The sequence below is a fragment of the Strix uralensis genome, chromosome 25 (assembly GCF_047716275.1).
Source record: "Strix uralensis isolate ZFMK-TIS-50842 chromosome 25, bStrUra1, whole genome shotgun sequence".
NCBI classification, from domain to species: domain Eukaryota; kingdom Metazoa; phylum Chordata; class Aves; order Strigiformes; family Strigidae; genus Strix; species Strix uralensis.
This window is the reverse complement of record NC_133996.1, coordinates 5,822,422-5,849,814: the sequence shown is the minus strand read 5'-3', so window position 1 is coordinate 5,849,814 and position 27,393 is coordinate 5,822,422. Positions and strand designations below refer to the sequence as shown.

General features: G+C 53.6%; 1 protein-coding gene and 1 long non-coding RNA gene across 2 annotated transcripts; one reads left to right on the top strand and one right to left on the bottom strand.

The window, feature by feature from the left end:
* Positions 1–28: 28 nt before the first annotated feature.
* RNF19B (ring finger protein 19B) lies at positions 29–26,496 on the bottom strand. The gene is made up of 10 exons (XM_074894598.1): positions 25,896–26,496; positions 11,368–12,052; positions 6,432–6,637; positions 4,633–4,777; positions 4,039–4,201; positions 3,401–3,515; positions 2,740–2,880; positions 2,222–2,429; positions 1,304–1,435; positions 29–810 (listed from the first exon to the last, which is right to left on the bottom strand). The coding sequence occupies exons 1-10, from the start codon at positions 26,029–26,031 to the stop codon at positions 330–332; spliced, it is 2,412 nt and encodes an 803-aa protein (XP_074750699.1). The 5' UTR covers positions 26,032–26,496; the 3' UTR covers positions 29–329.
* LOC141954764 (uncharacterized) lies at positions 12,178–26,608 on the top strand. Its single transcript, XR_012632241.1, has 4 exons — positions 12,178–12,584; positions 17,298–17,415; positions 25,274–25,369; positions 26,492–26,608. It is a non-coding gene; the product is annotated as an uncharacterized LOC141954764 (long non-coding RNA).
* The last annotated feature ends 785 nt before the right edge of the window (positions 26,609–27,393 follow it).

Sequence of the window (27,393 nt, the reverse complement as noted above, 5' to 3'; positions counted from 1 at the left end):
TCGTCAGAAAGGACGAGCTGGATGCGAGTCGAATGACAACCAGGTCTTTATTCAAATAGTCCCTTAGGATGTTTGCAGACATACAGACACACGTACATATTTACACTCTTACACACCTCACAGAGCTTGAACCAATAAATTAAAACAAAAAGAGGGCGGGGGATTTTTTTTTTTTTTTTCCTTTTTCTTTTTTGTCACGTAAGAAACAGCAACTCCCCGAGGCGAGGCTGGGGAGCCAGCTGGAGAATCGCAAACAGAAGCCAACACGGACACAACCCTGCCCCAAAAGATGCAACAACAGCAAGTGTGCTTTTCAGCAGGAGGCCATTTCATACTCTGGCTTCGATGCACTCCAGTTTGACTATTTCCTCCAGCCTGCAGCCCTCGGCTTGGGCACAGTGGCTCAGGGGGGCACTTGGGCTCTCGGCACCTCTAGACTTGGGGGTCTGTGGGCAGGCTGCCGCAGTCTGAGAGTGGGGGGAGTCGCACTCATCCGAGGTAATGTCTGGCACGTCGTCCGACTGACTGTCGGAGCTCTCCAGGTCGCTCCGTATGCTCTCAGGCTGGGCCAGGGTGATGTCCCAGGTTTTGCTGGCAATGCAGTCCTTTTGCTCACAGTTTTGGTGTTTGCACGTCTGCTCCTGCTCACCATCCTCCTCCTCCTCTTCGTCCTCCTCCTCCTCCTCTTCTTCATTCTCTGCCATTTGGGTGTGGACATGCAGAGAGTCCTCTGTACTGCTGCCGCTGGCCAGCTGGTAGTGACTTGGTTTGGCTTCGATGTCCACCTGGATCTCCATGTTATTGCACTCCCTGCAAAAACAAGCACCCCTGAGTTACTGGGTACAGTTACTGGGTTCGACTGGGTCACCACTGGGCACTGCATCACTGCACCGGGAGGATCACGTTTCCCAAACATGAGCAAGATGCTGCTCATCACCCCACGGCATCTGGGAAACAGCAGCACTCGCTGCTCTCCTCGAGTCCTCTTAAGGGCAGCCAAGATCGTCCCCAGGCTGAGCCAGGAACTGAACTGGGAAAGCACCAGAGTCCCCAGGAGCAGCCAGGAACAGACCTTGAGAGTCCCGGGCTGCAGATCCCCTCCTCAGTCTCCACACTGCACATGAAAGCTGCTCCCAAATTGTCCCCAGTTGTCCTCGTGTGCAAGTAAAAGGATCAATCCACTTGCCAGCTGCAGAGCTGGTGCAACCACAGTCATCTCACCACCCACAGCAGCACCTCGCAGAGCAGATTTTTGCAGGACACCCACTACCAACACTCTTCTCACCACCACACGTCCTCCTACCTGTCCTGGGGGTTGTAGGAGCTGATGATGGAACCAGCCATGGCTCGAGTGCTGGCGTTGTCGCTGATAGCCCCCAAGCTGACCGAGTCTTTGGGGAAAATCTCCTTCTGGACATCTGCCTGAACTTCCAGCCTGCGGGAAAGAAAAGGATTCCTCAGAAATGCCTTAGATGATCCCTGAGGGGCACCAAACAGTTGCTGTTCATCATGGGAAAGCAAGAGGCCCTCTGTGCTGGCCCAGCTCAGCGTGACAGAGTTTAACCCCAATGGTTCCTCTCATTTAGTCTCAATTTTGGCTCCATTTAGGTAAACCCATTCTGTTTTCCATGACGAATGTAAAGTTGTGTTGATATCTATGACTCATGCAATTCCTGCGAAGAACTGATTTCCACAGATCTAGCACACAGCCGTGATTATATCCCGGCTGCCATATCAACTCGTGTCTCTAATTACCCAGCAAACTGACTCACAGGCAAGTTTAGAGGAAAACTGTGGTGTAACCTCCTGACTTGGAAAGCAGCGACCCTGCTTGCTATGGGCCACTGGAGAACAGGAAACATCAAAGCCTCTGGGCTGAGATCAGAGGACTGGAAGATCTTTAAGGCCACGCAGGCATCTCTGCGCTGTTCCCAGTTAAGCTGAAGCATCAGCTCTGCAGTTTCAAGGAGCTCAGTTGGGACAGAAACTTATCTCTTGTCCTCCTTGTAAGAACCAGCCTAGCACTGACTCCAGAAGTAACCTGGTCTGCTGGGACTGGTTATTCTACAACAGACCAAGACACAAAAATACTAGGACACAACTCCCAGGTCCAAGAAGGACCACTCACAGTCCTGGAGAGCTCCCCAAAATAAGCCTGCTCAACCAACAGAGGCCTTGGGATCCTCTCCCCTTTCCTGGCTGTGCCCACCAGTTCAGTTACCTGCTGTACTTCCCCTTGCCTCCCGAGAGGACACCGCCGCTGAGGGTGCCTCCTGAGAGGGCGGCGAAGCTGGCCGTCTCGCTGTAGTTGCCCTGCATCACGCTGAGCCCGTCGGTGGGGCTGCCGCTGGTGCTCAGCACACTGGTCAGCCCCTCAATGCTGCTTTCGCCAATGCTGGGGTTCTTCAGGGCTCGCCAGGCATCGGCCACTGCGGGGCGAGAGAGCACGGGAATTAGAATCAGCAAGGGAACCGTTCGGCTGCCACGGCGCTGGCAGAGCTGGGGGCCAGACAGCACGTGCCTCGTCTCAGACTGCCTCCCTGCCTCGTCCAGGGCGAGGAAGAGCTGAGATTTTGCTTTGAGAGCTACACAGCTGCTTCTACACTAACTGCTTCTAGCCAAATCCAGGTAAAGACAGATGTTCAGATCTGGGACATGCTAAGATCCCCTACATTTCATTAGAGGAGGTAGCGACAGGGTCTTGCTGCACCCCCTTCCCTTCACCAGTTATCACGTTACCTGTGATCGGTCCATCATCTTCATCAAACTCGATTTTCACACCCTTTCCGTTGGCAGTGCTGACTCCACAGCCACCACCTCGGCACAGCGAGATCGGCACAACACCATAGACGTAAGCCAGCATGATGGGGACTCCAATACCTGGAGAGTAGGACGTGCTGAGTTAAGAGGAGCTTAAAGTTGAGTGTGTTGGGCACACAGAAAGGACTCTGCGGGGTAGGGACTCTTTTAGTTGTATTTACGCTGCTTTTAAAGGTCCTAGTTCATAACTTTACAGATAGACAGTGGAGGAGCCCTTCGTTTGTGCTGCTACAGTGCAGAATGAGGGAACCCCAAGAGCACAGACAGCCTCAGCTGAACCCCCAAGACATCAGCCACCAAATCAGTCCATGGATAAGAGACAGCTCCGCGTGTCAAGGGACTCCACTACGGGCTGTGGCACCGGCAGATGCTGCTCCCCACAAGGCCTGTGCTGGCTAGAGGCCAACTCAAGCACAAGAGGACGTGCAGCCTGGATGTGAAACGGAGGGATGTGTCCAGAAAAGCACACAGCAGCAGTCTGCAAACTGCCCTTTGGCCACCCCATCTCACAGGGCTGGGCTACCCACTTGTCTCAGTGACTACTGGCCCACCAGAAGGGAAAGGGGCTGCACCCACTTACCAACACTGACAGCAGCGATGACGGGAGAGGCAATGACAGACAAGGTGACCCCACCAGTAATGGCCAAGTTCCTCTTGTGCTTAGAGGTTTTCTTTCCCTCATACCTGCTGTGGATCTGACAAAAGGAGAAGCACCAGGTGAGAACAGAGCCTGGCCATGAGCAAACACCAGCAGAAGACATTAATAAGCCTTGTCAGCTGCATTAGCCCTTAAAGAACCTTATCTTGACCACAGATCTCCTCACAGATCAGATCTAGCAGGTGGGTCTGTGTTTAAGAAAAAGAAGCAGCTACAAATATAGTGCTGACATGCCATTTCTTCCCTCTCAACGCCTCCTTATCAGCACAGACACACAACAGTATCACACAGTTCGGGGCAACAGGTCAGCATCAAAACACGAGTGACTTATGCAAGCCAAAGTGTGGTGCTCGGGGGCCAGCCACTGTCCCATCATCACAGGCTGTGTTAAAAAGCCCAAAAGATAAGACAAGGTTTAGAAGAGACAACTGAATTTTGGTTCTATGAAATGATCCACCCTTTGTATCAGCTCTAAATCTCTGGTCTAGATGCCTTGAGTACAGAGAACGCCCCCAAAGCCCCAGATCCCTCAGCTCCAATCTTGTGTTCTCCACACTTACCTTCCTCCCCACATACACAGGGATGCCAATGACCATAGCAGGAATGGCAATGCCAGCGATGAGGGAAATGCCTACAGGAGCACCAATCAATGTGCCCAGCTGCCAGAGAATCTTCTTTTTACGACTCCATGGCTTTTTGCCCCAGAATGTACAGCCAGAGGGGCTTAAAGGAAGGAAAAAAAAAAAATTACATTAACACCACAGCAATTCCTAAGTGTTCCTGAGAACCCCAAGTTCAACTTCCACACGAACAAACCACAAAACTTAGGAAGTGGATAAACAACACAAAAAATGTTTCCCTCTTTCCCCCCCCCCCAATCAAGATTAATCTGCTCATCCAGGTGGTCACCACACTACTGGGACTATGTTTAATATTCGGTGTGCTAAGAGCTCTCACATGCAACTGCATCAGGAGGAGCTTTTCTTGGTGTGGAAGAGCATCCTCCTACTCCAGCATGGGGAGAAAGTTCAGATCTTTGGGTCAGCGAAGAAAATTTTACTGGCTGATTGGAGAGGCAGGAGGATGAAAGGCAAACACACGGACTGAACTCCTCCGAGCAGCTTCGGAGAAGCGCGTGCTGCTCCCCTCCTCACCTGAGGTAATGCAGATCCGAGATCTCCTTCATACACAGCCAGCAGAACTCGCAGCCACACACCGCGCACGTCATGTGGTTACAGCTCCCGTCGTTCATCTTGATGATGTAAGCGCTGCAGCGCGGGCACGGCTTGATGTCATCAGCTACGGGGAGGAAGCACGGGGTTGAGTTGGACTCTGCTGCGAGTATGAAGCATCAGTGAGGGGGATCTCGTTACAAACTGAAACCCGTCTGTGCTGGCTGGACCTTTGCTAGTCACAGATAAAGTGGGGCTGGTCGTAGCTTTAGTTTATCTTCAGAGCAAGAAGATAATATTGATGAGGCAGATCCCACCAAAGCCATTTGCCTGGACAGCGGGGACTGAGAACAACACTCACTCTAAGAGCTTATTCTAGCCTTGAACAGGATGTATTCCAGAACATGTTTAAATGCTGGGAACAAGTCATACCTGCCCTGTGCTAGCCAAGGCAACAGCGTAAGAACAAACCATTACTAAATTGCTCCACTGAGGTGATTCATGAGCCAAGAACGACAGAACAATTGCGGGAACAAGGCATCGGAGGAACTCCAAACCTGGCCTTCAAAAGCAGCCAAAAAGGGAACGGGGTCTGCAGCTGCACCCGGGAGCCAGGCGCAGGGCCTGCCCAGCGCCCAGTTTGCTGCTGGCAGAGCAGGACGAGGGTCCCTCATCTCTCCCTTAATTCAAGTGTCATCTGATCACAGTTATGCAATGGCTGTGCAGTGGTTCAGGGCTTTGCTGGCAGCCTCCACAACGCTCCACAATATGAAATCCAGCTGCTGAGACCAGCTCGCACCTTATTAATCACTATATTGAATCCAGCAAGAACAGGGTGGGGAAAAACCACTGTCTCAAGAACCTCCCTTTCAGTGGCTAAGTGCTAAGCTCTTCCTGGCAGGGATCTGCTTTAAAAGGATGAAAAAACTCAGGAACTATATTTTGCTTGCTGGTTTGTACCACAGGCTGTGGCAGTATTTATGCTGTCCATTATCAGGGCCCTCTAACTGGGGCGTGTTGAACCTTGACATACCACTAAGCCACCTCTGAACCACCCACGACAGCTCCATTCTAAGTAAGCGCATTAACATTTAAACTTCTGACATAGAAGGAAAAGCAGGGCGTTTTGTTTAGGGGTAGGGTGGGACTTTATGAAATGGCCTTACTGGCCACTTCCAGAGTCAATACAGTTATTTTTAACGAACACTAGCTCGGCAGACACAGCAGCTCCTACCAGGCAGCACAGGAGTCTGTGGGTTGGCATTTTTTTCTGTACCTGGTATAACTAACACCTAACAGTGCACAGAGCAAGGCTCCCCACTCTCAGCTAGGCTCAAATGCTACTCTTTGCTACTGCAGCAGGCAAATTTGAAGTTGCAAGGCTAAAAACTGCCTATTTGTTCAGGGCTTAGATCAGCCAGAAGTGAAAACATTCAAGATCAAAACAGCCACAAGCCTAGCTGGGGTGGATGAGGGGAGCTGCCGTGACGCGGAAGGACCCAAAGCACATCGTCACCTACTGATCTGTTTTGTGTTCTTGGAAGAACCCACCAGATTTGTCCTAACGCACACGAGAAGGGGAAATGACTCTGAGTTTCTCAGCTGTTCTCACCCGTGGCTGCTGGAGACCCTCAGCTGTGCCATGCAGCAGCGTTCCCTGCAGGGCACTAACGCTCCCCTGCTTTGACGGGATGGGGTTTTGCACACAGGTGGCTCTTTCTCAGCTTCATAAGCATAACTGCAGCACTGAGTAACCAAAAAAAAACCATGTGAATCCATACCCGGCCCGGATTCTTGTCCGTAACTGAGGCCTGACGTGTGCTTGGTCCGTACTCGGAGCGTCTGTGCCCGCTGCTGGCGGGCCATGTCGCAGGTTTGGTTGGGATGCCATATCTGTTTGCAGTGATAGCAGAACTCCGTCTGGCAGCCGTCCCTCTCGCAGGTCAGCTTGGGGCAGCTGGCACAGCCGTAGGCAATAACCGCGTAACTGGAGAAGGAAGACACCGGGTGAATTAGTAAAAGACAAAGTTATCAAGTGACAGTCCAGTGAGCCTTTTAATTCAGGCCGCCCAGGGGCAGCACGGGGGGCTGTCGCTGTCTGAGCTGCTCTGCTCAAAGCAGCTGGGCGACGAGCTGCCGCAGCGAGCGCGCAGGCTACGCCGAGCGACGCCGGCTTTTGCCTCCGGAGCCTGCAGCAACGTTGCCCTGCGGGACAGGGCAGCCGGTGGAGTCGGTCAGCCCACCGCTCCCATCTCATTTCTTTCATCTTATTTCTGATCCCTGTCCGCTCAGCAGCCTGCACGCTAGACAAATTCCTGCTCTCTCCAGTCCTGTGGCTTGCGCTGCAGGGCCTGAAATTAAGTCATGCTAATTGGATTACTTGGGGCAGACACCTTTTATACAGACAGCTTACAATATTGAATTCTCTCCTCAATAACTGCTGGCAGTTCTTACTGTCAATTCACACAGACCAGATCTCTCTTGCCCAGTATGTTCCCTGCTAACAGCTTGTTTCTGCCGATCCAGGCTCCTAGGAGAGGCTCAAGCTGCTCTTTCCAGGCACCTGTGGCTAAACACACATACCCCAGTTCCTTAGGACAGGCATGGGTGGATGCTCTATGGCCCAGAGGAGTCTAGGAAAGCTGAGGTTGTCCTGGGCACTTCTGTCAACCAAATGATTCTAAAAAAGTGGATCAACAGGGGTTTCCATATGCAGCTATCTCAAGATAGCTGCATGTGGAGATCAAGATCTTGATCTCCACAGAATTTCCTTTTTTAAAGAGCAGTGAAGAACAAAGCTCTGCCTCTGGAGTAAGTCAAAACTGGAGTAAAACCAACTGACTGTGCAAGAGAGGGAGGCCAGGTTCAACCAGCTCACTTTTCTGATGGTAGCGTGACACTTCCAGGAGGAAGCGTGCTGTGTACACACAAGTCTAAGCAGCCCCACCAAGCAGTGCTGCAGGAAAGCTGACTTATAGTCATCTAGGATGCGGCTGTTTCCACTGGCAGGGGCTGAACTCAGCAATTCCAGAAGCACCTTCCAGTTCTGTGACACCAGTGTGGCAAAGGGTATTTTTGTTGTTCATCCTCAATATTTTTGTTAGTGGTCAGAGGAGAATAACTCCTATTTAAGGTTTTATATTTAGAGCTTGTGTAGCTCAAGTTGTATTGCCTCTTCTCAGAGGCAGCAGCGTGAGAACCGCTGAATGTGTCATACCACAATGATTCATATCCCGTGGGAGTTTGAGCAACTTCATCCTGCCAGTGTACGACATGATCGCCAAAGAAACAACATCTCTGCGCCGAGCGCGGGGCTGGGAGGCACGACTACAGGGTCTCCACGTGCATCAACGGCTGCACACTCCTGCACATGAAGCCAATGTTCAAGGAGAGACAAGATAGAGATGGCTTGGGGGTTTGGGAGGGACAAACCTGGCCCACGTTGACTCCTGTGCATCTTGTCTAGGGAAAATCTCACTAAGCATCCTTACCCTTCAACTATCACACAGCCAAAGAGCTACCCCTGGCAAAAAAAAAAAAAAGAGAAGTGAGCTTTATCTGACCAGCTGTGTTACGACACACTGCTGTTTCAAATAGTAACAGCGGACTAGGAAAGCTCAGTGTAATATATTAAGCAACCCCATGCTTCAAATTAACCCCTCACTAGAGGTGTAGGGTTTTTAAGACACTGGAGCAAATCCTATGAGAAATGAAAATTATCACCATTTATATTTTATACCTAGAGCTGAAATGACAAGTATCACAAACAAGCCCACAGCTGCGGGGAAACGAACTACACGGCTGTCTATTAGGGAAAGAAAGAACACATCTCCGAATTCAAGGTCAGCTAGAAAAAGGCTGTTGAAGTGATGTGCCTAGGATTAGCCACGGCAGGATCTGGATGGCCAGCACGTGCCCCCTCTTCACCTGACCTCAGACACATCGCTGCGTTAATCAGCCACTTCCAGGCTCAACCCCAGCAGACAAAAAGGCAAACTCTGACTTTTCCCCACACAGCAACGACAGCGAGTGTCTTCCCGAGACCCCAGGAATCGCACAGCTCCGCTTCCAGCCCACTCCTTGGATGGCTGCAAGTTGCCTCCATCCCTCCTCTGGCTGCTCCGCGGGAGTCAGAGCCTCCAGCCTCATTCACTGAGCTCAGCCCACACAGCTCTTTAAAGGTTCTGTTATTCTCCCAAGCTTCTAGGAGATGCAGTGTGACAAACACTAGACAGTGCTGCCACCTGATTGTAGCAAGGGGGGGAAAAAAAAAAAAGCTGCAAACATAGAAAATGATTTGTATTGCGATTGATGGCGCATCAATTGACCGGTGTTTCCACGGCAACACGCACTGTGTTGTGTTGGTCCTCCTCCTCCTCCCTGGCAGCTCAGCCTGGCTCTTTCATTTACGAAAGACTGCGGTACGCGTGGAAGGCACAGGATGCTGCGTGCCACACACACCCAGGGTTTGTCCGCCATCGCCCAAGCAGCCCCTCGCTGCCGTCACCTCTGCGGTGGGTGACACCCAGCGCTGAGCACCGCTGTGCCCCCAGCCCTCTGCTCACTACTACGGTGGGAGAGTGGGAAAGCCCGCTGTAAATAATTCATATGCTGACTTTACATAAGCACAGCGACACCAGCTCGCTGGGAAGAATGAATAGGGTGATTAATTCCTCTCCCCGGCCGGAGGGCTGGTTCCAACAGCCTTTGTTCGAGTGCTACAGACGCACCAGCAGCACTGGTCCAGAGCTGCCTGGTCTCCAACAGCCCCAGGGTCGCTTCTTGCTCCTGCCGGGCAGCTCAGAGGAGGACACGTCGCTTGGCTCACCCGGCTAACCGGGGAGGAGGCGGCTTTTGCTCGCACAAAGAGCTGTGTGTGACACCAGTCCGCCCAAAGCAACGGTCGGATCAGACTCAGGCTGGGTTACTGTCAGAGAGGCAACGCCCTCCGGGCCGTGCTGGGGCTGGCTCCTTCCAACCACACAGCCTGGGTGACCTACGTTGCATTTACACCTTATCCTGAGCACAGATAAATATCCCAGCAGCCAAAGAGCTGAGATTTGGTAAGCAGGAACTGGATTTTCTCTAGCTGGTTAACAGCAAGGGCATTCCCTCTGGTACAACCTGCTCTATCTCCTTGATTTTATCCCCAGTGCTACTGAAATATCAAAATCTAGCACTCGAATTTGCTTTAGAAAGGAGCAAAACTGTTGTTTGCTGTTAATGTTGCTCTCTGAAGAAACAAGCCCTTATCCAGTGATGCTCAGAGGCCATGAAATGGGTAACCTGAGCCAGGTTAACCGATTTGCATAGGAAGGCTATTACAATGCTCTGATTAAATCTTCACAACCCTCCCACCACGCTTTCCATTCTGACTACTAGGTCAGACTTTCCTTTCATGTTCTTGCTACCCAGAACTGCAATCCAAGCTGAGTTGTAGCTAAACTTCGCAGCACTTCTCTAAGTTTCCCGAACAAAGCCCTTTTCCAGGCAGCTTTGGCTTATGCTCAAATAGAAACCTAACAGAGTTCGTTTGAAGGAAAAGAGAAAAGAAAATGAAAGCAACACACAGATAACTATAAAGTCATCAAGCTTGGCTGGGCTGACTTCTGGACAGACAGACATTTCCTCACTTAGGCAATGGATAATGAGTCAAGATCACTCCCTGGTGCCATGCATTCACATCCTCTCCGGGAAAAACTGACCGTTTACGGTTCCTTCTTCCCCACCAGGGAAGCTGCAGGGTGTCTCCACACACCGTCCCCACGGCTCGCAGCGATACATGTGGCCGGGAAACTCCACGCTTCCCATTTGTGCAGAAAACAAGCTTTCTTTTAAATTAAGGAAACAATGGCTCAGCTAAAACCCCCTTCGAGTCCTATCACTCATACCCAATTTGTCAGTATTTCCACAATCCCCAAGGTCAAATCCTAGCACTCTAGCAAGGTAGTAGGGACAGACAGAGTGTCATTTTGGTACCCAAGGCCCATCAATCGTCCTGAAGAGACTGCTGACAAGAAAGACCCCTACAACGAGGGTTCTTCGTGAGCCTTGGTAGGACCAGAAGTGTGAATCACCAGCAGCACCCCACTGGGGGTCAGCTGCCCCTCCCTGTGCTGTCCTGGGACCCAGGTGGGGACAGCCAGCACCCCAGCAGGACAGTGGGTGGGATACCATCCCCAGGACCTGCTGGGGATGAGGAACATCCCACTGGGACAGTGGGCCCAGGACCACCCCAGGAGCTGAGGGTGACACACAGCACCCTATGGGGACAGCAGGTCCCTCCCCTCCCCAGGCTGTCCCAGGACAGAGGGGGCAGCATCCTACAGGGACAGGAGGTCCCACCTCACCCAGCTGTCCTAGGATCTGCTGGGGACACACAGTACCCCACCAGGGTGGGGGTCTCTTTTCCCCAAACCATCCCAGGACAGATAGATGGGACAGCACCCTATGGGGACAGGGGGTCTCCCCCTCCCCAAGCTGTCCCAGGACAGAGGGGGCAGCACCCTATGGGGACACCGGGTCTCCCCCTCCCCAGGCTGTCCCAGGACAGAGGGGGCAGCACCCGATGGGGACAGGGGGTCTCCCCCTCCCCAAGCTGTCCCAGGACAGAGGGGGCAGCACCCGATGGGGACAGGGGGTCTCCCCCTCCCCAGGCTGTTCCCGGGCAGAGGGGGCAGCATCCCACCGGGCCACCGTGTCCCCGCTGTCACTCACCCGCAGTCGGGGGCCGGGCACCAGCGGCAGTCGGGGTCGGCGGCGAGGCAGCGGCGCAGCATGAACTCCTCGTACTTGGCGACGAGGTGCGGGGAGTCGCGGAGGAGGCGGCGGATGTCGGCGGGGTTGAGGCGCTCGCTGCACTCGGGGCAGCAGATGTTGACGCGGGACTCGGTGATCTCGATGCGCAGGTACTGCCGCAGGCAGGCCCCGCACGACCGGTGCGGGCACGACAGCAGCCGCGGGGCGTTTTCCGCCGGCTGCCGCACCAGGCACAGCGGGCACTCCAGCTCCTCTTCGCCGCCACCCTCCGGGACCACCGGCGCTTCCTCGGGGGGCGGCGGAGGCGGCGGCGGGGGGGGCGGCGGGGCCGGCGGGGCGGCGGGAGGCGGCGGCGGGGCGGCGGGAGGCGGCTCGGCCTTGGCGCGGCGGCGGCCGCCCGCGGCGGAGGCGGCGGCGGCGGAGAAGACGCTCTGGAAGGAGAGGCGGCGGCGGCGGCCGGGCTTCGGGCACTTGGCGGCGGCCGAGTGGATGGAGGAGGAGCGCGGCGACTCGGAGTCCCGCTCGGAGCCCATGGCTACCGGGGCGGCGGTCGCCAATCGACGCTGTCCGGACGCGGCGGGGATCGCTCGAAGGACGAAGAGACTCCGGGAACCGCGTCCCACCGGGCGCTGCCTCCGCCGCGCTGCAACGACAGCGGCGCCGGAGCCGAGTGAGAGCTGCCCCGCGCCCGCCCCGCCCCGCCCCGCCCACTGCGCAGGCGCCCCGCCCGTCAGCGGGCGCGGGCGCCGGCGCCGCCATTTTGGTTGCGGGCAGCACCCCCGGGCAGGCCCGAAGCCTGCGGGCCCCGGTAAGGTGGCGGCGGGCCCCGGCCCGCAGTAGCGGTGGCCCGAGTGGCTCTGAAGCACCTCAGCGGCATGAGGCGGCGCGGTAGTGCTGCACACCCCGCGCTGGGGCCTGGCTTTCCTCAGTGCCCTGGCCTGCCGCCCCTCGGCCACCCCGGCCCCCCTCGGCTGCCCCGGCCCCCTTCAGCCACCCCGGCTCCCCTCAGCATCCCGCCCTCGGCACTGACAGGGCCGCAGGACTCGCCCGGAGCATCGTTGCCCACCCCATGTGGGCCATCGTGGCCTGCTGGCCTCACCCAGCCGGAGGCTTCCCCCCCATCCCAGGCCTGATGCTAATGGTGGGTTGTGAAGGAGCCTGGCACTCTCCTGGGGGTGAGTGGACGGCTGTTCTTCTGCAGCAATTTGGTTTTTAACGTGTCTCTTGTCGGAGTGGGGGGTCTATAATGGCAAGGAGGCCCCTCTGCATTTATTCACGCTGCTGGGGCATCTTGTCCCTGGCCACGTGGCCCTCCATTGTAATATTTGTGAAGAGTCATGTGGAGATGTACTCACCCAGAAACTCTTCCCCGAGTGCAGGGTTTAGCCTCTTTCATACACTGAAACTACAACCCACATTCTTACAGCAGTCATGCAGAAATTTAAAAGCCTCCGTTTCCTTCCAGGGTTCCCCTGTGCCCACAGGGGTCTGCCAACCTCATCTCCCGTTCAAAGGCAGATAAGCTAACGGGAAGGACACTGCCTCTTATTATGCAGGGGAGACGAAGCAGAAATATCTGTGGTGTCTATGAAGTGCATGTTAAATCGGCACTGAAAGGGCTGCTTTCCCTGTAGACTGTCAGCTTCAGACTGGACAGACTGTAGTTATTCATGTGACAAGACAAGTGTGGCTTCATCACTGTCTCCCAGCTATCACCATTCCTGAAATAATTTCTCTCAGCAAAGCCTATTTGCATAGTTATTACCAGGCTCCTTCCCAGCTGCAGAGGGCCCGGTTCAGTGCCTCTGGGGTGGAGAACAAGGTTTAACGAACCGAACCCAGGCTGACAGTTGAAAGCACCTGGGTTTTGGTGCTCATGCTGCCTGACTTGCTGTAGGCAAAGACCCCGTGCCTGTCTGTGCAGCAGGGATAATGATGACGCTTCCCCATTTGATGGGTGGGTGAATGAAGGCACAGAGGGAGTAAGAGCACACAAATGAAGCTTCCTCCTCTGCTAATACCCTTCAGCTCTTCTGTTACCTTCCCTGTATTTTTCTTCATTAATTCTGTGCCTGCCATACACCCTCACTTAGTCGTTATCCCAAGATGCCTGCTGCACCCAAGTCCTTCCCTAGAGCTTATGTTCCTCAGACAGTTGTCAGCTCTTCCTCACCTCTGCTGTGCTCCAGCATTCCGGCCACAAAACACATGGCTTTGGCCGAGCTGGAAGTTTTGAACCATGCTTAGGATTGGCCTCAGAGTGTTAAATCCCCACCTGGGATCAAGAACCCTGTTATTAGCAAACAAATTTAGCAAGGGACCCAAACAGTTGTGCTCCAAGAGAGGCAGGGATGCTGCAAGGGTGTCTGTGGAGCGCGCTGCCCCTGAGCAGTGTGAGTTGCTGAGCTCTGGTCCCTGGCAGGCCATGGGCAGGCATGAAGATGCTCAGCATTTCTCTGACGCTTGTGATGTGGAGCTCCTGGAGTGAAATGGTCCTCTCCCCATTTCTCTGGTGGGAAAGGAAGGCCAGAGAAAGAAAGGAGAGATGTTGTACTGGTGTAAAACAAGATTATATTGAAATTAGCTATTCCTGTCCGAAACGAGCCAGGTATGAGGCATCTTTAAATGGCTGTCGCTACCCATCTGTAGCAGAGACTGTCTCGGTTTGATGATTTCACTAGAAAAATCACACTCCTGACTGAAATAGAGAAACCTGAACAGGACTTGTGTGTGGGTCGGATCTCCCAGACAGCGCTCTGACAGCTCAGCCCTACGTCCTTTGCAGCGCAAGAGCACAGACTGTAACTAATTGTGGGAAGGTTTCATCTCAAAAGCTAATGTGAGACAGGCCTGAATTACCAGTAGTGCAGACACAAACAGAGAGACAGAGAGCAAAACCATCTGGAGTCCCTGGGAAAGGCATCAGCTCGCAACGTGCTGATGGGGCAGAAATGACTCTTCATTCCCTTATATGAGGAATCACGATACAGACAGGACTGGGGGAGGCCAGGGTAAATCTGAGGGGCTCATGCTGACTTCAGAGCCATCTTCCTCACTCCTGAGCTGCACAGACCTCTTGCCAGTCTTTATAAGTTTACGGAAATTCAGTGCTTTTATGGAGCTCAGAGATAAACTTCTAACTGTCCCGACCCTGCCGTGGTCCAGACATACCATCTACTTGAAAACAAGTTCTCCATGGCCGAGGTGTTTCTCCGTGGTGAGTTTCTGTAGCCCTTGCCAGGAGACTTCTGCTCAGTGTGTTCCTGACTAAGGAGCAGTTTGAACCCGGTAGTTTGTTTTGATTCAAACTGGAAAAAAAAACAACAGCCAGAACCTGGGGCTGGGAAGGAGAGGGCACGGAAGCAGGCTGCCAGGGAGGGGAGGAAAGAGGCTGATTGGAAAGTTGGTGGATTGGGAGTGAGATCAGATCAGCCCCTCCCTGGGGCTGCAGGGAAATCGTCACCAGTCTGACTGTTTAACTGAGCGATATTTGAAAAGCTAAACAAAAAACAAAAAGAAAACATGGGGGGGGGGAATTCAAACGCTTCAGTGAACCGCTCCGCAAATCCCAGCTCCAATAGGCAAATTTGCTCTTGCTTACGCTGGCAGAAAGCTGGAAGACTGCTGACTTCTGACCCTGCTGCTTAAATCAGGGCAGGATTTGGCACAGACGACTTTTAAAGCCGCCTGAAAATGCCGTATGTCCCAGGAAGGCTTCCAGCAGCAGTGCAGGACAGGCTGTGTCCAGGCACAAGTTGGAGCCAACCTGCACTGCCCGGTCCCGTTCCCAGCCTGGACGGAGCAGCTGGGGAGACTGGGCTGAACCAGCTTTCAGGAGGCACAGGGCCACTTTCTAGAGAAATACCCCGGCCACCCACACCCCAAAAACCCCCTGCAAAGCAGAGTGACAGCTCTGTCACTGGCTTCAAGGAGGAAGAGCCTCTGGTGATGTAATGAAAACTCCCCTTCGTAATTCAGAGAGTGAAAGCAGAGGCTGGCTGCTGGGAAGGGATTGCGAAACTCAGCTCTCAGACTGGGAGGATTTGCATGGAGGAACTGGGGTGTGCCGTGGCCGGGAATATTGCTGTGGTGGGGTGCTGGCAGGAAGGCATGCCAGCTTTAGTTTGCAGCCGATAAAATAGAAACTCCGGCTCCTACCACGTCCCCTTGGCCCACCTCCCCCTTTCCTGGTTACCCAGATATCACAGGTATGGTAAATAACTGCCTGCTCCTCTCCTCCCTGGCCCGCAGGACACAGGGGATGTTGAAACAGCTATTTCGGGACACACAAAGATTCAATCTGCCTGAAACCTGCAGGTCATCCTGGCACTGAGGTGTGAACTTCTGCCTGGAACAGACTTTCTCTAGAAGTACGTGGCTCTCCCAGGGGTTTCTCCCTCTTTACTCAGGCAGGGATGGGCAGTTATTTATGGGTCACAGGCTGCGTTGCAGAGCAGATGGAGTTCAGAGGAAATCCAGCTCGTGTTGCTGCTTTCAGAAACAGCCACAGACACGATGAAATGGGGGAAGGAAGGGAACAGCTTTATGCCAGGAATTCTTCCTTATTGTCAGGCAGGGGCACTCTGGAATGACTCAGCTCTGGTCTTGCTGGGCAGTTTGAAACCTTTGGCTCGGGTGGGACAGCCAGGGCTGTTAAAGGGATCCAGATGCAGCAGGATTCACCAGTGCCAAAATGCTGATGAGACTCTCAGGGGTCTGTCTCCTGAGGACCCACCAAGGGGCACAGCCAGGTCCGTGCTGCGACACCTTGCAGACAAATCTGAGGGGCTGCTGTAGTCACAGCATCTAGAGGAAGGTGAGAGGGACAGACAGACCCACGTAGCACAAAGGTAACGTTAAACCTCTCCAAGGTGCAGTGGGGGGGGCTCAGCCCAGCTCCCTGCCCTGAAGAGTCGTGCCAGGAGCATGTGGGCTCCCCTTACTCCTCTGGGGGCCCCAGCTCCCCTGTGTGCAGAGAGAGGGTGGCAGTCTTAGTTTTCAGAGGGGTTCAGCGAAGCTTAACCCTGAGAGCTTTGCGATCTGTGGTGAGGGATGCTTTGCAGTCATGAGGTAGCAGCTGTGTATTCAAGAACTGAAGCTCACTGGGGTCGTTTTCTGCCAGGGCCCTGGGGAAACACTGGTTTGTAACAACAGGCACTCTGATCATTTCTGAGATGGAGATGTCATTAACGGTCGTTTATGTCTCTCCAGGGAAGACACCAGTGGCTGGGGAGGGCTCTCCCCAGTGTGCAAATCTGCACACACTTTCTGGGTTGATCTAGTTAGTTCACGTTCTGTTTGCCTCCCGTGGTCCCCTGAGATGTGTTTGGGGAAGGAAGAGATGATTCTGATTGACTCCCTTTTTCTCTGCTGGACTGAACAAGGATTGATGTTCTTTTAAATGAAGAGCAAAAGGCAGGAGATGGGAGCCCTGGGATCAGAAATTGAAGGCTCTTCCGAGAGGATTGTTCTGGTTTACTCTGCGGTTACACCTCCCCTCCATCTCCCCATCCCACTCTGCTCCCTCCTAACACCCACGTGCACAGCACAGCAATCTTCCACTCCCTGCTGTGACTTTCCGGGGAAGATGCTGTCATGTGAAATCCTGGGAGAGAGTTACCACATGGAGCTCTCTGAAAGCATCGCGCGTCCCTTGCAGAACAGGCCTGCAGACGGAGGAACACTGCGCTCCCCCTCCTCGAAATCCTGAACGTGCTCGTGGATGGAGGTGGGGAGAGCAGGGAATCATCTCGTAATCTTGGGAGCCGCCTACACGCATGGCAAGGCTTGTCAGCGGCTGATAAAAGAGGTGGGAGGTGGGGAGATTTTGAGGGGGAAGAACTTGGAGGCTCGCATGCCCACGTCGCTCACCACCCTGTCTCCTCCAGGGCTCAGCCAGCCAGCAGGGCCACGGGCTTGGCTCCGTCGCTGACACATGTGCCTTGAAAGGAGACCCCGAACAGGGACGCAGAGATAACTGCCATCTACTTCAGCAGTGACGTAAAGGTAGGGAGCATTAAGCAATTACTTATAATAGTAATCTGACATGCTTTCCCCTCGACAAAAGAAGCATTTCCTTTTGTAATAAAAGCACAGGCTGTTCCGATTTCTTTATATACCTGCTATCCTGCACACTCACTGTACAGCTTTGGTAATAAAAGTAACAATGATCCCCCATCTCAGTTCACTCTTACTGGTGACCTGCTATCCCTAATGATAGGGGATTTATAACTGAGAAGGTTTAGCACAGTTGGGTGCTGCCATCAGGAAAGTGCTGCTCTGATCCCTACAGTATGAGGAAGCAGCCAGACTCCCTCCTCACCCGAGTTGTTAAACAGACAATTATGTGTTTGGTGTTGGCATTAAACACAGGCAAATTAGTCACTGGAGAAAACCCCAGTGCCTGCGACAGCTGGTTGTGGCTAGAAGAAGGTGCAGCTGCCTGTCTGGGGCACACTGTGCTGGGCTGGCGGTGGCCAGACACGCAGCAGGGACAGCCAGGTGCCACCAGCAAGAGGCACGGAGATGGTGTAACAGGGCAGGAACCTAGTACTGGCTCTGGAGGCTCTCCTCTCTCCTCACTCCCTGATGGCAGCTGGTTTTTGGGGTGCTCAGCATCTTGCAGGATGTGAGCAAACCTGGCAGCAGCAGAGGCAGCAAGGCTGAAGGTGAAATCTTCAGGAGGACCATGTGCAGAGGACTGAGGAAGGGCTTGTTCTACCCTCAAGAGAGCAGATGCAGAGAAGCTAAAGCACTGGCACAGGGCTTGATTTCTGCAAGGAGAACAGAGTGAGGCACTGGCCTGGTTTCCAGGAAAGGAGAACAGTGTGTCACAGAGAAGGCATTGAAAAGACCTGAGGCTTCTGCCTCAGCTTTCTGTCTCACTCCTGCAGACACGTGGGTGCTTGGGAGTTCAAAAGGCTGAGCTGGAGGCTGTCCTGCAGCTGGTGCAGGACAAGAAGCTGTGGGCTTCTCCTGCAGAGCGCACAGACCACAGACGGTGTCCCCGGCTCCACTGGAGACCCCTGCATGGTTCAGCATCTTTCTCCCTACAGCGCTGACCTTTGCAGTGGGAGTGTGGGAACCAGAGCTGGACGGAAAGGTTTGGTACAAGGCACTTGCTCTAGTGCTCAGATCCCCAAAGAGACACTGGCAGCCCCTCAGCATCATCTCAAAACCTCACAGGATCTCATGACATCCTCTCCAGCTGGTGCATCCTACAAACACAGGTAGGGCTGAGCCCACCACACATTTCCTCCACCCGACCCTCCCATTTCCTATTTTCTGCAGACATGACAACTAGTGAGTTAATCCTGCAGGCCATAAACTAAGCTGTATTAGCAGACACCATCTGTCCTTTTTCATTTGCTGATGCACGACCTATTTTGCTGTGTAGTGGAGCTGCAGTTTCGGGGCTTGCTTGTTGCAGTGTCCCTGTTGCCAGGGTATAATCCACCGCTTGCAGTGACCTGCTAACGGGAGAAGGCTCCAGTGAACTGAGGGGGACCTGCTGTCATGGGCTGAAGCCTGTCCCTGCAGCTGCATGGCCTCAAAGGAGGTTTGAGCCCCAGTCCCACAAAGCACCACTTAACACCTGGGAAGAGAAAGGTCTCAGCAGAACTTCCAAGGACAAGAGCATGACTACGCTCAGCAGGGCCTCTCCTTACCTGGAGCCCCTTCAGCAATGGCCATGGGTCGCTGTGAAATAACATCCTCTTAGATCCACCACCCAACCTCCACAGCCCTGCACTGAGGCTGGGGACAGTAAAAACAAAATAAGAAAAGTTAAAGGGACTGTTTTCATCTTGGCAGAGGAAGGGACACATCCACACTCCCTCACTCGCCAGGAGGTCACTGTCATCGTGGGGAGAGTCCTGAACCTCTCAGATCTTGTCAGGAGCATCTGGGAGAACATTAGTGTGGGGCTTAAACCCTGCGTCTGCCCCTGAGGACACAGATGTGGTACTTCTTTCCTCTGAGTAACACTGTCTTGGAGGCAAAGTTTCCAAAACACCACCTCAGCACCTCCAGAAGTGCCGTAACACAGAGATCCTTCTCGTACCAAAGCGGGGTTCGTGGGAGCAGGCTGTGTGGTGTGCTCAGCACTCCGGCCGTGCTGCTCTGGCCTCAGATAATTCCTGTGCATTGCAGAAACTGAGCAATGGCAATCACGACAGGGAATGACAAGAAGAGAATTATTTGCTGATCTCTCTAAGAGAATCTGGTCATGTCTTGGAGCAGTCTGGTGACCCTTGTCTGGGTACAGAAGTACAGACATTATTAAAGGTCATAAAACCATCAGGATATTTCCAAGCCACTCATCATATTCGACTTAACCAACTCTCAGAGCAATTCCAAAGGTTAGCACCTTGCTGTATGAAGCTGCATTTCGTCCTGAATTTACCAATTTTTTATTTAACTCAGTGCTGGTGGCAGAAATTTTCCCCAAGCTCTGAAATAAAGAGCATGGAAATTCTGTCATTGTGTGCCATTAGGAGTCAGGGAGGGAACTGAGCGCAGGGGGCTCGGTGCTAACACACTCGTCTGTTAACACAGAACCAGGGCAGTCGCTGACCTCTGCCTGGGGTCCCAAAATCAGCTGGGGAGTTTTCAGCTTCCAGCCTCACCACACAACAAAAGTGGAAGAGAGAGTGGAAGGAGTTACTCAGACTGACCTTGGCATTAGCCAGACAACTTCTTTCTGAATTAGCTCAGTTGCACCATTTGGGCTTTCCGAGGAACTTCTGTGCCATCGGTGGCCTCTGAGTAGCCACTGCTGGCTGCTGCAAGGACAATGCAAGTAAGCTAGCGTGGAGTCACTTCCCTTTCCTGCTAGTTCTGCTCTTTTCTCTTAAAAACTGACTTAAGCTCTGAACCCCCGGGGTTTCCTATCCTGTTGCAACTGTAATCGGTGGTAACTTCTGCACAGTCTCACTGCCTACAGAGATGCTTGACCCTTTTGCAAATCTTGCTAAGCTTTGGACACCCACAGCTTCCAGTGGCAGTAAGCCCTGCTGTCTCCTTCCTGTCTTTGCTAAGCTTTGCCCAGCGTTCCCTTGTCCATGCTGTGGACCCTCACTTGGCCTCTGCATCAGATGTGACAAGAAATAATGACTTTTCTGCAAGATGCCATCCTGTCCCAACTGCTCTCCTGCAAGGTGTGATCTCCATCCTGCACTGCAGGGAGAGGGGATGGTGGCCGATGTCAGGATCTGTGCTAGGAACGAGGTTTACTTGCAAACTGACAGCTTGGGGTATAAATCCCCACAGCAGGACTGCTCTCAGCGTTTCTTAGTTCTTTCTTTGTGCTTTGGAAAGAGAATTGACTCAAGAATTGTATTCATCTGAGGCCAAGGAACAAACATCCCCCCTTCACAGGCCACAGCCACGGGCCTTTCCTGTGCGCCGAGTGAGGAAGAAGAGCGGGGAAGGACAGTGCTTCACCAAAACTAGAACGTACCCAGATCTGTGACTACCATCAGGAGGTGGGAAGAGGAAGAAACAGCCCATGTGGTCAGTCCTGGAAAGGGCAGTTCCTGCTGAGAACTGGCTGGGGAACATTCCCATTTTCATAACCAGCAACAGCTGTCAAAAAGGGAAAGAAGAGTGATTCTGGACCCTGCCAGCAGCACCTCCCGTCTGCAGCCGGGCCGGGAGAGCAGCAGAGTGCTCCCAGCACAGCCCTCTGGCCCCGCAGCAAGGAAAACGTGTGTCATTTTCCAGAGGGCTGAGCCAGCACTAACCAGGTGGAAAATGTATGAGTGTCTCACTCTGAAAATCAGCTTGATCAGGGTTCCCTCATCTCAGATGAGATCTTGCCCCAGCCTGAGCCTCGGCTGCCAAGCCCCTGCCCACAGCCTGGTTCAGTCCAGGGCTGCTGCCCCAGTGTTCTGTTCTGTTCTCTCTGCAGCAGAACAAGGTGGGCAGGGGGAGAGGGGAGCTGTAGTTTGGTTCCTCCTTCATTCCTGGGCCAGCATGGAAAGGTAAACCAGGTTTGTTCTGCTGGGGTTTGCTGCTGACCCAGCCTGAAAGCCTCTAACTTCTCCTCAAGCAGAGCCTACCTTTACTGCAGCCAGGAAATTCCTCTTCTCCCTCCCTCCTCTCCCTCACCCCTTCACCACCATGAGAAACCCTCTTCCCTCTCTGGTGCTGATGTCGTCTGTGGGTTGCCTTAGCCAGTGTTTAAGCAAACTAGCTCCTGTGCTGCCTGTGGAGGCTGGCCTGTGCACAGCAGAAAATTGAGCAGGAAGTTTCTGGGGTGACCAGCATGCACTGAGACCTCAAATGCTTCTTTGAAATCAGGCCCTGCTGTTGCTCCATAGCATCCTTCTAGCAGGGAGGCAGCAGCAATGACCGTCTCATCTGCCCAGCCCTGCCCTCTCTGATCCAGCTGCCATCCCAGTTTCCCTGAGCACCAGGAAAAGTCCAGTGCCTGCCACTGAAACAGCAGTAGCTGCCTCCCAGCTGCCTCGGAGTTACAGGATCCCTCCCCAGCATAAGCCCTGCAGTCTCTCGGGGGGCAACTGTTGGCAATAACAGCCCTATTTAAACAAAGCAGAGACAGCCTGACTTCACATGGCTTCCTCTGCCTTCCCCTGCCCCCCTGCCATCATGCATATTTGGGGAAAAGCCTCTCAAGGCAGCGCTGACTCCTGCACTTCCCACTGTACGTGCAGCTCAGCCACAGCCACATGCTGGGGTTCACGTAGCTCTGAGTCCTGCTCCAGCTATTCCCGCCCACTTTCCGTGGATCTCCTGCAGGATTCACAGCCCAGCACCCAGGGGTGCTGCCCATCCTCAGACACGTAAGAACGGTGCTCTCAGCATGGGATGAACACCAAAACTGCAGCTGGAGAACCTGGCAGTGGACATGGAGCAGAGCCCTGTCCCTGGGCTGAGGACCAAGAATGCCTCTTTCCCATCTGACAAGCCAAGGCTTTGAGCCCTGCCAAACCCCAGTGTTTGTTCCTGCATTTGGCAAGCGAGAGATGGCAACAAAAGCATGTGCAAGGCAGAAAGAGGAGTTCAAGTGAAGGAGGGAAGTGGGTTTCTCTTGGGTCTCTGTGACCTTTTCTGGTTTGGAAATAACAGAGATGTGCAGAGACACTAACAATGCACAGCGAGGGTGTTTCAACTGCCCCAGCAGCAGAACAAGCCCTGTGGCCTCCTTCAGTCAGAGGAAACTGGAGCCCAGAGCCACAGCCCAGCCTTTGGCTGCTGGGATGGAACCAGTGGAAATCCAGCTCCAGGGAGTCGGTGCCTGTTTGCAAGCAAAATTTATTTGCAGCCGTGGAGCCTTACTATGGGCACCTTGTCTTCCAGCCCTGGTTCTCTGGGATACAGGTCCTGCTGGGCAATGGGAACAGTTTTTTTTCTGCTGGCAGCAGCTGAGCCAAGTTGTCTTGGAGCCTGTGGACTGGGAGTTGTATCAGCAATGCCCTTGGCCATGAGGACCCCATTGACTCTGTCCTCACCGCCCTCCTTACAGAAGCGAGCACAGGGAATGAGCTGTTGGGGCAGAGCCAAGAGAGGGACTGAGACTGAAGAGAGTCAAATGACTCCAGCAATTTCTCCGTGTGCTTCCAGCCCTTCTGGCTTAACCTCAGAGAGAAAAATCTACTCTGGCAGGAGGAAAGAAAAGAAGTCAGGTTCTGCACAGGTAGGTCGGGAATGCACCTAGATCCCCCCAGAGATGAGAATTAAGACCAGGTTTATAGCAAAAATAGAAATGCTGATTTGGCCAAAGGAGTAACATTTCTGTTGGGAAACAGAGAACTATTGATTACTCAAGTAACCTCAGCTATTAAACAAATAGCTACCTCAGCAGAAGGAAATGTCAGCCTGGGTTTCAGGAGAGGATAGAAGGGACGCCAGGGTGGCCCAGGCAGTGGTGGGAACACACCAACCCGCTCTCCTTGACTCAGCTGCCGCCCTGCCTGCGCTCAGTGGTACCAGATAAGGAGGGAAAGCAAACACAAGGTAGGCGCCTGTGAGTGCCTGCGTATGCTGCTGCAAAAGGAACAGGAAGACATTCACTGCAGTGGAGTCACAGCCAAGATAGACTGGGGAACAGGAAGGATTAAAATGTCTCACAGGACCTGGCTCAGCTCCCAGAGCCCTCTCTGGACACTGGCACAAGGGCAGCTGCTCCCGGTGCCCAAGGCCTCTGCAGAGGCTCACAGGTTCTCAGCCCTCTTTTCCCAGGAGGGCTCGCCTTGCAGGCTGGGTACCAACACCCAGCAGAGCATGAGTTCCCATTTATTGTATTTCTATGTTATTCTGTATATCTAGCAGTGCTAGGCCATGGTAGGGACCAACACACAGGTAATACAGCACGGCTGTGGAACAGGATCGCGTGAAGGCGCTAGGAGCATGTCAGACACTCGGCTGCTTCAGCTGATGTGCAGATGCCAGGCTGTGTAATATTCACATGATCAGCCCTTTTGCAGTGTAGGCAAGTATAGGGGGAAAAGCAAGGAGAGCCAGCTGAGCAGTGGAGAAGGTCAAGGACTAAGAGGGTTGGCTTGGCCTTTCTGCTTGTACAAGGTCCTGGTGCCATTCCCCCACTAAATTTTGGATAACCTTGAAAAAATCAAGTTGAAACAGGACTTAGAAGCAGTCCTAGCTGTGTTAGCAGCTGGCCATGCAGAACTGCAACCTCAGGGACTGAAACTGCAGGAAAGCAGTGTTAACTCCTCCCCGCATGCTTCCCAAACTGCTCTTGGGAGCCTGGTTCAGACTGTGCCCGGCACAATCTCATCTGAGAGCACCTGGGCCCATCCAGAGCCGGCTCCCTCCCATCACAGCTGCCCTGTGCAGCACTGTGTGCAGCACTGTGGGCTGCCACAGAGAGCTGCTAGCAGGTCCTCTCCTCCCCTGCCCACCCACGTCAGAGGCATGAAAGGCAGCTGGCCACACAGCCACCTGGGTGACACCACCTCAGCCTGCTCCTAGAAGCCTCCAAGCGTGGGGTCTCTGACGCAGAAGTCCCACACAGCAGCACAAGCTGTTGCTGTTTGCTGAGTTACCATAAAATAAGCAGCACTATGGCTACCCCGGGCCACTCCTGAACGCTCCCTATAGACCCAGCATCTGTGCCTTCGTGGGGGAAGATCGTGCATCTCGCAGCCTTCCCTAATTAAAGCATATTTATGCTCCTTAATGCAATTCCGCTCTCTCATGTACTCTCAAGCATTCCTGGCTGCGTTTCTTCATGGCCCCACTGCTGCCCCCAGCCCTTTAAATGACACGTGCAATGCGTGAAAGTTATTTCAGCAAAATGGTTGTGACAGGAGCATCAGTCTCTCCCTGTTCTTAGATTTCAAACAAGGTTTCTTCAGCCCTACTGAGTTTTGCTTTATGCCTCTTCCACCTCCACCCCAGAACTGGTTTCCAACACCCACAGGGGTTACCAGCAGTGGGCTTCTGACCCCACATGTACTTTCCTCAGTCAGAAACACATTGAGGATCCTGATGGGTGAAAGTCACCTGAGCACAGATTGAGTGGGCGCTAATGAATTCACTTTCCAATTTGCTAAGGTACTGCAGGACACTGCTGCCCAGCCTGCGTGTAGGTGTAGAGTCCATACACCCTCCTGCTGTGGAACCGGAGCTGTAAACCCACCCGCTTTTTCAAATGTTAAACAACGAGCCCAGCTTTTGGATTCGGAAGAGAGATGAAATTCACCCCAGGGCCACGGGCCAGCACAGCACATCGGTACCGCTGGGATGCTGCAGGGCACAGAGGTGACCGTCACCCCTCGTTCTCTCCGCTAGCAGATCGGATCCCGTTATGCAACCGTTACGCTAAAAGGCAACATGACATCCAGAGTGGTTTCAAGGACTTTGTTATTTTGCCTTCCAGGTCTGCAGATCCCCAGGATCCACATCCAGAGAGCTCCCGGCAATAATTGTGCACCTGGCTGTCTTCCCCAGAACTACTGCTTCCTGCACAGGCAGGGTGAGTGCTGAGGCTGCTGGAGATGGGGATTTTAGGATTCCCACCTAAACCACGCTGCTGGGCTCGGTCCCAGTGCACCAGCTCTGCTTACAGCCTCCTATTAACTAGATGTGGCTTAGGGGGACCAGGTCTCCAAACTTCTGATTCATTCATTGATGATTTGTTCTCCAACCCTGAGGGAACTCTGGTCCCCTTCTCCAGAGAGGGACCAGGGCTGCTCCCCAGTCCCTCCAGCCCATCCTGGAGGTGCAGGTACCCCGGCTCTTGCCAGCGCAGCGTGTGTCAGTGACACTCACTGGTATCCTGGGGGGATGCATTTGCAGTTTCTGCACCAGCCAGCCAGGCTGTGACCCAGTCTCACTGTCCAAGAACCAAGCCCTGCCGTGCCAGGCTGTTAGGGCATTGTATAATATTGCTGCTGCCCGAGAGCCATCCCACAGCAGCCAGACAGATGCCGAGGCAGGCTCTGACCCCGCCGCTGCTCACGGAGCCCACCCTGACCAGCTGCCCCCGACGCGTCTCTTACCTCTCCCTGGAGCCCACTCCCGATGCAGCTCTCTTCCCTCCGCAGTCTCCCTGGCTCTCCCTTTCCCACTCCCCTTCCCTCTGCGCCACCTCCCCGGCATGATGTCAGCGCAGCCCTGCCTCCGCAGCCTCCCCATCACACCCCTCCACGGCCACACAGCCGCCCATCACACCCCACTGCTGCTTCCCTTCCCAACGGTTGCCACAGCGACAGGAGGGGGAATCCCATCCTCCCGTCCTCTACCTCCCAGGGCCTCGCTTGGTATCACCCACTGCAGCTCTTCCTAAAGACCCTGGAGACCACGGGAAGGACAGGGTGACAACTGGGAACAGCAGCAAAGGCCAGTGATACCAGTACAGCCTTGGGGGAAGCCGTGGCTCAACATACCTAGAAGGGAAGGGAGAGCAGAGGCAGTCGTGGGAAGCAGGCTCAGACAAAACAGGCGCTCACCTTCTCCACAGCCGTCACCACCCACGTCCCCAGCGCTGTGCCCACGCTCTTCCCACTTTTCCATCCCCTTCCCATCCTTCCACCCGCTCTGTTCCTTGCTCTCAGCCGGTTCTTTGTTCCCCAGCCCCATGTGCTCTTTGTTTCAGGGCTGTGCACATGTACCACAATCGTACAGACTGTCTACAGACCAGGAATTTGTGCTACTTGCCCACAGCACACACTCGGTAGTGACTTCTTGCTCCCAGGTCAAGGTCAGAGATCAAATATCAACCAGAAACTTAAGCCCAGCTCCAAACCAGACCGTCAGGAGTTGGTGGACTCATTATTACTAACCACAAATCCACAGTGAAAGGTTTTTCTGCAATCTCTCTTTCGCAGATGGCTTCATCAGGAAGAGAGAAGGGCAGATACTGTATTTTTAGGACTGCAGCACATTTTTAATGGAAAGAGATGGCCCAGGGCTTTTCATCCCTCCCCCCCATCCAAGATGCTGCTTCTTTTCAGCAGAAATATTGCTGCATTAGAGAACAGGTCACTTCCTCTATCAGTGAGAATTCAGTGTCCTATTTGATGCTGGTCCTTGTGCTATAAATAGGATTTTTCCCCTTTTATAGTTGCTGAATAATTGTGTGTATGAAATATGAACAGTTTTCAAAAGAGTGCCTGATAAGCAGCTTGCTGGAATGAAATGGTTGAACAGAAGGATTTTACAGCACCTGCAGAGCATCACGTGCTGTGGAAAACATTCAAGGTCAACGTGACAGAGACAGGTCACAGAACAGATCCAACTACAGAGGACGTAGGCTTGGGCTAACCAGCCTCCCCACAGCAGCCTTTCCCACAGCACCCCAACAATTCATTTCACGCTCCACACTTAGGCAAGGATCAAACGGAAGAAGCCCAGCTCAGAGGAGCCAAGACTTCTCCATCCCACATACTAGAAAGCCAGGAGGAGCAGGCAGAACAGGTTTTTAAGACAACAGCAGGCAGGTAGTAGAGGACACAATCCCAAACAACGAGGAAGAGCAGAGTTTAACATCCATCATCA